The sequence below is a fragment of the Camelus dromedarius genome, chromosome 29 (genome assembly GCF_036321535.1).
Source record: "Camelus dromedarius isolate mCamDro1 chromosome 29, mCamDro1.pat, whole genome shotgun sequence".
Lineage (NCBI taxonomy): Eukaryota > Metazoa > Chordata > Mammalia > Artiodactyla > Camelidae > Camelus > Camelus dromedarius.
The window spans coordinates 10,720,684-10,733,037 of NC_087464.1; the positions used below are offsets into that span (position 1 = coordinate 10,720,684).

Here is a 12,354-nt window from a genome sequence, read left to right on the forward strand (position 1 = left end):
GAACAGAACAGCAGGCTTTATATAAGGAGACCTATATAAAGAGGTAGCGAGCTTTAAGCCATTCTCTAGAAGTCACCCTTCAACTTTCATTTAAGTATCAATTGACTACTCAGTATTTGCAGAGACGATTCTATTTCAATCTTTCAACCATTCCGTTACCATAAAAGTTAGATTAATACTACAAAAAGGAGAGATGGGCTTTGACAGAACATGGTTTTAAGTAACGATATTGTTAACACCATCTCATACTCATGAAGAATTTTTTGTAGCTGATGAGTATACACTGAGTTCATGAGACATCTAATTTTTTTTTCTTACTCAAATCATCCTCTAGACCTTCTTCATTCCCAGTCTCTACCCTCTCTCTCCCTTCTCCTTGAGTGGAACTTTTCAAAGTTTACCTCCATTCAGCCTCCATGTTCATACATCTGCTCATGTCTCAACCTAAATCTGGTTTCTATTCCTGCCACTCTATTGAAATGACTTGTTGCCAGGGTCCCCCCAAAGTGCCATTTCATGAAGGTCATTATTCTGTTCTCAACCCATGTGATCACAGCAGCATTTAGCCCTGTCACCAACCTGCTTTCTGGAAACGTGTTCTGTCATTGAAATCCACAACAGCACATGCTTACTGCTTTTCTATTTAATTCTATTTCTACTTATAGTCTGAGCTGACTGATCTTTACATGAGTGTTGAGTTCAATCTCTTGAAGTGTGTAGCGTCATGCCTCTTCCACGCCCTTAAACATCTCTCCCTCAACCTTACTGCATCTTCTTCTTTTAGCTCCATACATTCAGTCACCTCTTACACGTCCCCATTTGAAGGCTTCTCTAAAGCATCTCAAATGTGACGCCATTGACAACTGGGTTCATGCAGTGCCTCCCATGGCTGTTCTTCTGATTCTTTTTCTCTGTAAAAGGCAACTAGCATTGTCCTAGACCCAGAGACAGTAAGACTGAGAGCCCCCCTTGACTCTTATCTCTCCCTCACCCCATAGTCAAGCAAACTGTTAAGTCCTGCTCACTTTCTCTCTCAGCCACCTCCCAATTTCACTTATATATTTCCTTTTTCCATTGCCATAATTTCAAGGTCCAGGCTGCCATCCATTTACCAGGACCCTACAATTGGCTCTTCTCTGGACATTCATAATGGCTGGTCTACCCTCTGCAGCCAGAATGGTCTTTTTAAAAGCTAAAACTGAGAATGTCATGCCACTGCTAGAAAATATGTTTAATGTCTGGCTCTACCAAGGAAATGTTTTGTTCAGGTATATTATCAGCATTCAATATGTTGGTTAAATGATAGAATAAGAATCAAAAATTATTTTTTACCACCTACTGATAAATATGATCTTTTCCTTTGACATGTAGGTAAGGATTTCTCCAAATATAAAACATTGTTTAATTTTAAAAAGTCTCTAATTAACATGGCCAGAGCTTATAAATAATGTCACACAATATAAGCTATGCACTTAATGCCAGAAATTATTTCCTAGGATTGACACGTTCAGCCCTCTGTTCTGAGAATCACACATGAAAAGGGCAGGAAAGACGTTCTCTATGAACAGGTCAGTTAATCATGTATTTCCAGAGTGTCTATTAGGTGCCAGATAGGATGGGCTATATCCACTGGAAAAAGGAGGGAGTCAAGGCCTCTGGTAGCTATGAGCTATGGCAGAATACGGCAGATGCCAGAAGATGTATCAGATGTGGGGGTGTAAGGAGAAGGGTGGGATCCAATCCAGCCAAGGAGCTAAGAAAGCCTATGTGGGCAGGAGACTTTGGAAAGTTTTGAAGGAGGGTAGAATTCATTTGGCTAGAAACTGGGAAGAAAGTATTTCAAGTGAAAAGAGTGGTCTGGATGAAGATTTGAGACAGGAGGGGAGGGGCAGGGCACAGCCATTAAAGGAATGACACAGCAATTAGCACCAAGATGGCAGAAACTTCAACTCCAATAAACCTTGTGGCCCAGGATGGCCGGAGATTGGACTCCCAGTAGACCTTTAGCTTCATTATACACTCATTGTAATATATTAGCATGGTAAGTGGCACTCCCACAGGTGCCATGACAGTTCCCAGGCCGACCATAAAAGGTCAAAAAGTGGGCAGTAGCCCAATTCCTGGGAATCCCAACCCCTTCCCCAAAGTAGTTGGAATAATCCCCCCACTTGTTAGCATATGAAACTAGTTCATAAAAACTAGCAACACTGCACCTCCTGGCCTCTTGCTCCTCTGCCTTCAGAGATGGCCCACGCTCCGTTTACGTGTCTACTTTTACTTTACACTAAGCACTCAACCCTGTACCTCATGGCCTCTCTCTAGCCTTCTGAGATGGTCTGCGCTCTGTCTATGGTGTACATCTCTTTAAATGTACCTACTTTTACTCAACTATGGGTCTCTCTTGAATTCTTTCCTGCATGAAGCTAAGGACCCGCACCTGGCGGGGTGCATCCCAGGGACCTCAACAGAGACCTGGGACACAGCTATCCTCTCACTCCCCATTTTTCTGTATCAGATTGACGTGGTAAAATGTAGTTGGCACCATCCGCTTGACCGGTGAAAGGTTACAGAGGCCTCAACTTGGGCGGTAGCTTGATTGACTGTGATCAGAAATGGACAAGATAAACAAGCAAGGTAGTGTGTCAACACTGGATCCACCAGATTTTACGGGTTGGGAGATGGGGCAAAAACTATGAGGAACAAAGGGATGCCAGGGGCCTCCCAGCCTGTAAGATGTCTGTGTCAATAAGGGGAAATAATGAAGCTAGAAGGAGACCATGGAGTTAGGGGTCCTGAACACACAGGGAGAGAGAACACTGAATTTCTGACCTGCTGAGTGGCGTGTGAGGTTCGAGAAGAGAACTGGGAGAGCTTGGCCAGACTTCAACATCCCTACTAAGTTGTCTTTAACTATCACAATGTGAAACCATAATCCATAAATTCTGTCTAAAACATCCCTAACTCTTCCATACAAGTTTCTGGTTACTTGTATGAATCTTAACATTTCACTTGTAGATAACACTCATTTTGAACATCCCGATGCCTTAATCAATTAACAATTGTTTTCCACGTACTGTTTATTAAAGGTTGATTGTGTCCTGCGCTTGCATCCCAGCTGCTGTCTGTGTCCTCAACTTAATGCTGAAAACCCCAGTCGGGCTACAGAGGAAACAAGCCTAATGATGTCTTCTTGCCGGGCACATTATTTCATTTTGAAATTCTATAGCAAAAGAACAACAATAAAGTATTGGTTCCACTTTTTTATAAATAAGGGGTTATTCTGCTGCTGAAGGTTTTCATTCAAATGACTGATCAGATCTCACGTGTCTGTTTAAAAATGTCTGACTTAGGTCGTTACAAAATGACAGACTATGATAAACTAGATGGTGGTTGGGAGTGAGACAATGAGGCATTGTTTACACAGAAGATTGAGTAACTGGTTTAACAAAAGAGGTTCTTGGGTATCTATTGTATGGACAACTAAGAGATTTACTGGAGCTTTTATAATTTCTGCAAGGTTCTTTTCCAGCCAGCTTCATTAACTTGAAGTAAATCAAATCATGCAGAAATCTGCTTCAGCCAGAAAGCAACCCAGGAAGAGAGAAAATGAAGAAAAACAGACACAGGATGATAAGGTTTAGAATCTTTGGCATTTTTCATAAACATTTTGTTGGAAGATTATTAAATTACAACCCAGAGAGAGGGGGGAAAAAAAAAAGAAAAAACATAGTGCAACTCACTATTAAATCAGATTTTTTTACCTCAACTTTTCTTTACAATACATATATATTTTATATATATATATATAAAACTGCACATACAAAGTATGTGTCAACAAAATACAGTCTTTACAACTTAAATATTATTAGAACAGAAAGATATCTGCATACAGTTTATATATGCCCCAAACTGGGATTTTTACTTGGGGCGGGGAGTGTTGGTCACTGAAATGGCAGAGTCCGCAGGAATCAGATACATGCAAAGGGGGACTTTGGGATGTACGGGGTGGTACTTTTCAGGAATGGGGTTCTGAGATATATTTGTATTATGCATAGCTTATTTTGCTCAGGAATAAAAGATCATTTTGGACTGCTACAGTGTTTTTCCTTTCTTAAAAATGCAGGCAAATGAAGGGATTATGACAATCATAGAAGCAGCTACATACAAGGGTCCCTTGCCCCTCAGCCTTTATTTCTAAACACTTGAAGAATTCATTCATCTGTCTCCCTCCCTCTCTCTCTCAAGCTATGATATTGAGATTTTATTTGGGAACAAGCAAAAGGTAGTCAGAAGAAATGGCGATTTGAGGCAACCAAACGTGTCATGAAACCTTCACGTTCTGGATGAATGATCCCTTGGGACCTTCCTGGGGCTGGCATCCAGCACCAAGCAGCTCACTGAAGGTTTATACCCAGGACTTTAGTCATCACAGCTGAAAGATCCTCAAAGATGGGGGCTAATCCTGGCACACGATTAAAAAAAAAATCAATTCACAATATACATTATTTGGGTAGATGCCATGGCTATCAAAGACTTTTTAACTCAGAGAAAAAAAATTGACTCATGAACAGTCATCTGAAAGGAGTGTGGGGGTGGGGAGTGGAGAGAACTGAATCTTAATGAGAATCTGTAGGAGGTGTGAAAACAAGTTCAAAGTCACGCTCAAATCCGAGTGGCCTCGTGGCTGTTCCCAAGGAGGGTGTTCAGACCCATGGAAGCCTTGCTTTATCTCCTATTTGAGAAGGGATGTGAGTCTTTCACAGTCTCTGGATTGTTCCCCTCTGCTGGGCCTACTCAAGACGTAACCAGGACATCCCTGCGTACAGATGGGCACAGATGGGAGTGTATCTGGGCACATGAAGCAGGGGGAGGACACAGAGAGGGTTCCCCACAGCAGGCATTTCAGAATGACACCACGGACACCACTGGATGCGAGAGGCCACTGGTCTGATCAACCAAACGTGGAACCAGGCGCCGGTCCCAAGGCGCCGTGTGTCCTAGAGAGCGCTGCGCTTCTTCCGAAGGGGGCTCTGGCTGCTGCCCTGCTTCAGCTCTGCGTACTGCACCTGTGAAAACAAACAGACGGGGCGCGGGCGCTTCGGTAACTCGAGCTCGCCGCAGTGCGTTAATGGCTCCCCGAGGACACACCAAGGCAAAGGAAGGAAGGTTCAAAGGTAATGAATCATTTTCCAAACACAGGACCAGGGAGGGATTAATTGCAGGAAGGATTTGAGAAGTCATGCATCATTTCTTGAAACCAAAATATTAAAAGCAGATTTTTCTAATGAGATGCATAGGTTTCTACCTGCTCTCGGGCACTGCTACATGATTTCAGTTTCGTGTGTGCCCGTGTTCGACCAGAAATCAGCCTAAGAACGGCCTCGTGGGAATGTTTATCTTAGTATATGATACAGCAACTGACTAAGAATTACTCATTTAAAAATATCTGAAATCTCGGGGAAAAAAAAATCTCTGCAAATTATATACATTTATTTTGCCAGAGAGGGGGGAAACATGTTGAAATTGATACTGGCCCCAGATGAATTTAGATTTCTCTTAAAAACGAATTTCATTTACAATGTAATGGCTAAAACATCTGTGACAAATATGAGCACATGGGGAGTCTACTGTGTCAACAGAAAGTGCTCTTGGAGATACGCAGAAGACCTCACTAGCTTACTGGGTATCTTCCTTGAACGCTCTTTTGCTGTAGTGCTCTGTATTCATGCCAACTCCAACTGGATGACCTCGCTGAGGGCTGGTACCCGAACTGTGCACCGACAATCCTTGGGGGGTGGGAGGCGGGGCTTGATGGTAATTTCCGTTCTTCAGGGATGCGGGGACAAACTCACACTTGGACTCAAGTGATGGTACGCTGCAATCATATTGCTTTGGCCTGTGGGCTTTGATAGGCTGATGGTGGAATGGCTTTATTTCAAGTATTGGGTTACAGACCACATGTGCTCACTATTTTGAGGGTTTGTGCCAAACTCCCCGAGGACATCCTACCCCATCGTGTAAACTGAGCTACATTTGGTCAAAAGCAGATCCATGAAAAAAAAGGCATGCTTTCCTTAGTGTGTTTTGTGAAGGTCCCCTGGGGGAGCCGGGATGACATACCTGTCAATCTTCAATGCAAAACAAACAGGGGCCAAGTTACTATTTTATAATTGCGCGATGCAGTGTTCACCGGTAAATTCCTATCCACAGAATGCATTTTAATAGATAATGATATCATAAAATGAGGGTGAGAGGAAAAAAGCATCAGTGTCAGTTTTAAACTCCAGAACTTGGAATGACAGGGAAAGAAACTCTGGAGCCTTTCAGCCCTACATCTCTGAAATCCACCTGGAGCGGCCGGGGAATGAATTATGGTCCAGGGGCCTAAAGGTGAAATGGGTATTTGATTTGAGATTCTCTCAGACAATAAAAGATTGTGTCTTCGATCATCATGATGTTATTTCATGCCACGGTCTCCCCACCTACCTATTCTATGATCTCTCCCCTCCATTAGAGAAATAAGTGCCCGCCCTCCCTCCTCTGGATCTGCAAGGGCCTGAGCTCGGCTGCTCGAAGGACTTTCTGATATTGTTGTCTTGGTTAATCTCTCTGTATCCACAGAAATGGGACCCCGCCGGACTAAGTGACCATTACCTGGGAATAACGCTTCTGATTGATCTCAAATTATTTCATGCCGTCTCTGCCTCTATGTGTGTGAGTCAGCAGAGGCTGTGTCCTCAGCAGCTCTAAGTCTTCAGAGGGGAAGGATACGAGGGAGGCTCAGGAGATCATCGGGGCCAAGGAGGATAAAAAGAATAATCCTCTTGCCCCCTAGCTTCCCGCAAAACGCCCGCCATCCGGAAGAGGAGGTCAGCGCGCCTCCACTCTCCCACTCCGTGAGCCCATCTTATCCTCTTCCGGGAAGCCAGCAATCCGAAAAGGGACAAACATCCCTGCACCGGAGCCTTGCAGTGTGACTTCCAGATCATTCTTAAGTAGCTCTTTATCAGGATAATTTTCCCCCATCATCTCATGCGTCGGACAAAGGTTTTATTTTCACACCACCTCTCTGTAAGCCAGGCCTCTGTAAGGATTTTCTGATTCGTTATCTCAGTCACTCACAGAAGCACCGCCCTAGCGCCGGGGCTGGCCAGGCTTCCGTGATGGGGCCCCTCCTGGTGGCGACCGTTCATTACTCATTACATACCTTTTGAACATCAGACGGTACCCGGGAGAGAAAGTCTAGTAGCTCGTTATTGTCAATGGCATAGGGATTTCGAAGCTTCTTCGTGAACTTACTTATGCCTGAAAAATAGAAACACCGCGTGATCTCTTTGTCTGTCTGTCTGTCTCTCTGTCGGTTGGTCTGTTGCTCTATCCATCTTATCTAGCTTTAAAAACTCACCTGACTGGCGGGGGGGGGGGGGGAGTCTTCGCAAGTACAAATTAGTGTGAAAACAATTACTGGACCTCAAGTCATACACATGACGCTGTCATGTGGAATCATTCACAAATGCCTTTTTCTTGGAGGAAGGAAGAGGGGGGACTGATGGAGAGGGGCTCTGCCTTCTTCAGCTGTGAAAATCCCATTACAGTCCCAGCAGCAGGGCGGCAGAAACCCACACGAAAACCGTGGCGCTCATTGGTTTTTTGGACCATGCTGATTAACAGCCTCCTCTGCTAGGAGAACGAGTGTCCCAGATGGGAAAAGGCCTTCATTAGCCCAAACAAGTCTCTGCTTGGGAGCGCAGGACCAAATGGAGCAGTGGGAGGCGGGGGGGGGGGGGGGGGGCCGGGAGCCGTGTTTTTTTGTTGTTAAAAAGAACCTGTAGAAATCTGTCTCCCCCCTTCCAAGTCATTTTCACAGGTTTCTCTTCTCTTGCTGCAGAACAGAACTTGACATGTTGATTGTACTTCGATGCTGCAGGAAAACTGTGAAAAGTTATTACTGGAAAATTATCTGACTATGGTTGCTAACTTAATTTATGGACCGCGGCACTGGGGTGTGGGTGTGGCTGGGAACCGGAGTCCATCTGTGCTGATTTAGGACAATGGTCATTAGACAATGGCCATCACAATGGCTGTGATGTTCAAGTTGTCCTTGGTGGCTGCACCTTGGGTGGGTGGGCACGTCCAGATGAGCTCTGCCCATGGTTTCCTGCTCAGAGGAGGTGCTTCTGCACCAGCTTGTGTCTCCAATTCTGCTCCTCAGAGCTCCTTGGAGGCATGTGCCTGTATCCAGAGCTCATAAACTGTGGTCTTTCAACCAAATGTCAACCCTTTCTTGGGTCGAGTTTTAGAAGCAGAAAGTCGAGGTGGCCATCTGAAGTCTTGCCACAGGGTGCTTGTATAACAAGGGCAGTATCTGAAGCCCCTGTCAACCCCCATGATGCTAAATGGATGCCCACCTTGGTTGTAACCTTGACTGGCTCTTACTCTGAAGTCAGGGTAACATTTAACTGTTCAACAGTCCACGAGACAAACACAAGGCTGGATGTTTTTGTTCTCTCATTAAATGTCATTTTGCTTTAATCTAAGAGCTGGACTTCCTGCGTGCCGTTACACCTGACACGATGCCAACCCCCCAGTCATCTCTTTAGGGAGGGTCAGATTTACATCTGCTCTGCACATGGGAGCTGGCCATGCTCACAAGGCAGGGGTGGCTGGCCGACTGGCCTGGGGAAGACTTCCTGCACATGATCTCCTTGCTCCCAAGTCCAAGCCACTCTGCACCCCTCGTCCCTTTACCCTCCACCACCTGCTTCGTGTTTCTAGCTACAATTTCCCCCAGGGTTCCTTTAAACTCAAATACTCTCGCTGTGTTATTCTGAAGACATTTAATTGTAGCATGGGCTTTTTGGAGAAAGGAAACAGACAAGGCAAAATGATGGTGGGAGACAAAGCCGCACTGAGAAAAGATATATCTTCTATTGTTAATTATACAGTGTGCGCATCTGGAGCCTTTACAATGAACAGCAAGGCAGGGATAATATCACAGCTGATCAAAACACTGCATTCTTAGTCACTGAGAAGACTAGAAACCTGCACGTAGCTCAAATGCACCACTAAGGGCAGAAGTACGCGTCCCGACACTCTGTGCTTGAAAATCTTTGTTAGAATAAAAATAAGGAACTCAGGTTGCGTGCTTTAAAAGCACATTTTATTTTACTTTTTTTAAAGGTGTCACAGGCTCAAATGTTGGTACCTCCATCAAATTATCTAAGGTGTAGTCCGAGTGCCAACAGGAGAATCAGAGATTCCTTGGCTGTCTTTAAGGGCAATGGGGCAAGGAACAAAGGTTTGGAAACAAGAGTAGTTGGGTCCCAGTTTTGGCTTCACCATGTATTATGAGCTGTGCAGTTTCAGACAAATCACTTAACCTTCCTGTGCCTCAGATTTCTTATATTCCTATATGAATAATGAAACATGCCCTATTTGGTTCCTTGGGTTGATGGGAGAATCCCATTGGACAAGGCAGGCAAGAGGATTCTATTATCTGAAATTCCCCAACGGGGAAGGGGGCTACCACCATTACCGCAGATGTCGATCAGCCAGGGAACAACGGAGGCGATGATGGAGAAGTCTTTCTACTATCAGGGATGTGATCACACATCTGGAAGTTATGGCTTTCTCCAGTAGCGTGCTAGACAAACCTTTAGATTTTTTTAACCTCAATCATACAGATAGACAGAAAGCATATCTGCTGTGAATTTAATTTTTTTTAGTGGAAAAAAAAAAGGAGAAAAAAGTAAGTGGGATTTAAATACCATGGGATTAACATTTGGGAAAGACACTATCATTTCATGATCATAGATCAAATAGATCAGTGGCTTGGAAAGAGCCCTCCAGTTTAACACAAAATCACTTGGATAAAGAGAGAGGAAAGGTCACATGGCTGCTTTGCACGTATGGTCACTAGGGAACAACCAGTTGAAACTGAATTACAACATTATTTTTCAGATGCTTCTGTGAGGGACTGGCATGTAGCCCTGACTGCAATACATTGGTGGGGTGGGTGAGACACTCAAACACTGAGTGTCTTCCATGTAAGATATATTGTGCCATCAAATGAAGACATAAAATTAAGTAAGTCACAGTTCCTTTTCAAGAGGCTCAAAATCTGGTTTGGGGACTTCATAGGTACCCGGGAAAAACAAAAGAGGCTCAGATCGCAACTGAAAAACCGTAATTAGAGCAGCCACAATGAACAGAATGGAGGGAGGGTGGGAAACCCCACAAAAGGGACAGAAAACTCACGTGGGATCTAATCCTAAAACGTGCCTTGCCTTCTAGAAATACACACAGCAAATAAATGACCAAAATTCAGTAGATACAGATTCCTAAAGAAAATTCCAGATAGCCCTCTTAGATTACCTCTAAGTTAATTATCAAATATTATGCTCCCAAATAAGAGCAGTGGTGGGCTCAAAAAATGCCATCTATGTAGAACACAGGTATAAAATATTTCCACGATCTATCAAAGATCTATTACCTATATGTAGTTGTAATAGGAATTACATAGTTAAAGAGGAAAGAAAATGTCTCACCCTAAAAATCTTACAGTGAAGCTGGTGAGACAAGGAATATTCCCCACGGCCATGATGAAATTAGGTTTTTACAGGTTTATGTTAAATAATTGTGATATTAAACAACACGTATAAAAGTGCTATTTGGGTATCAGGAATAGGGAAATACACAACATCGAGTTAAGTAATTTTTTCCAAAGGGTTAAAAACATTGAACAAAATATTTAAGGATCTTACCCATCACTTTTAGGATGCAGTGAAAATGAGTTAAGTAACTTAGAATAAGAAACAGTCTTCTGATCCTCAGTAAGATTAAAAGGAACACTAGACATTTAAGATGTATAAAGTTACCTTCTTCTAAATGATAAATTCTCTGCCAAGAATATAATCACGTAAGAGATGTGCAAAGGAAGGTCCCGGATCTGTGCTAGCTTATAACTAACTTGTCTTGGAAAAGAGTAAGTCCTGATAGGACCGCAGAGTACGTGCCACGATGGTATGGCGGGTTTTACACAATGAGACGAGGCAATAGATCATGTGACGGTCAAGGCTTTTGACTACATTATCTATTGTAAGCTCATCAACAATAGTCTCACTAGGTAGATGCAAAAAGTTGGTGTTGAAAAGCTGCCAAGACGAGGAGTCAAGGGGACTTGGGTTCAGTTGAAAGAGGGATTGGAATCCCAAAATCGACAAAGGAAGAAACATAGTACAGTCTTCTTTGTGGAGGGCAAAAATGCAGAAAAGCAAGTCAAGTTAAGTCCTGGAATGATGACAAAATCATGGGCAACTGGGTGCAACATGCCATCAGTTCACACAAACTTAAAAAGGAACAAAACACTGGCTAAATGGTTGTAGTTCTGAGTCATGTCCTTGTTAGGGTGAGACAAGAGTTTTAAGATCTGTGTTTTAAATGTGATCAGTAAATGGACTGAGAAACTAAAACTTTATGAAAAACGAGAAAGAATGAGATTATTCAGGCTCTACAGATAACATTCAGCATATGCGTATTCAGGGAAAGGCTTTTACAAAATCTGCATTCCTTCTTAATCAGTGGGCCCTGGAAAAGCTCCAAGTTCTCATTCCTAAGGGTCAAAAATGGACCAATGTGCTGAACAGCAAAACACAACAGAGAAGCAAAACTAAGCACCAATAGGTGAGGGCTTTCCCCAACAGTGAGAGTCATCAAGTGTCACTGAAGAGTGAGCTAGAATGTCTTTTCCTTTCCTTTCCTTGGGCTCACTACCAAGGAGACAGACTTGATGTAACAGGATTTTCACCCCTAGACAAAATCAAAGATGAATGGATTATGCTCTCTCAAAATCATTCCACTTCTGAAAGGTTATGAGTTACTCTACTTTTCCCATGACTTTTCCCATTTCTGCATGTCTAGGTTTGGCCTTTGTCAGCAGGATTCTATCCTTGTGGGTTCTCTCTGAAAAAGGTCTACATTTAACGGTTTCAGGAATATTACACCTTTTTTTTTCCCCTGGACATCTGCAGGCTCCCAGCTTTTGCTTAAGATGAGCACATCCCAACCCAGTTGCATGTATTTGGCGCCTCTCGGAACCTCTTAATATCTGAAGATCCCTTGAAGTGACTGTCGCTGAGAACTCGGCAGCAGCGGCAGGAGCCAAGCAACGGAAAACCAGAGCTAACAGATTCTTACGGAGAAGGGCTGACGGCTTCTCCAATTAATTTACTGCAGCGCACTCTCCTTGCATCAACCCGGAGCCCACCCAGCGGCAGACACAAATATTCACAAAGCTGCTGGTAATTTTTCCAATCGCTAGTGCAAGTAGTAAATCAAGTCCTGGAATTTATTTCC

General features: G+C 43.5%; 1 protein-coding gene across 5 annotated transcripts in view; it reads right to left on the minus strand.

Annotated features, from left to right (window-relative positions):
* Positions 1-1,393: 1,393 nt before the first annotated feature.
* Positions 1,394-12,354, minus strand: part of MCTP2 (multiple C2 and transmembrane domain containing 2) — a 197,459-nt gene continuing 186,498 nt past the window's right edge. For 3 of the 5 annotated variants that reach the window (XM_031440500.2, XM_031440501.2, XM_064480544.1), the window contains exons 22-23: positions 7,208-7,305; positions 1,396-5,066 (exon numbers count right to left, since the gene is read on the minus strand). In XM_031440500.2, coding sequence (XP_031296360.1) covers positions 4,998-5,066; positions 7,208-7,305 — 167 coding nt within the window. In that variant the 3' untranslated portion in view covers positions 1,396-4,997. Of the gene's footprint in view, positions 5,067-7,207; positions 7,306-12,354 lie in introns of all 5 variants that reach the window. The other 2 variants (XM_064480545.1, XM_010975713.3) reach the window with 2 other exon arrangements.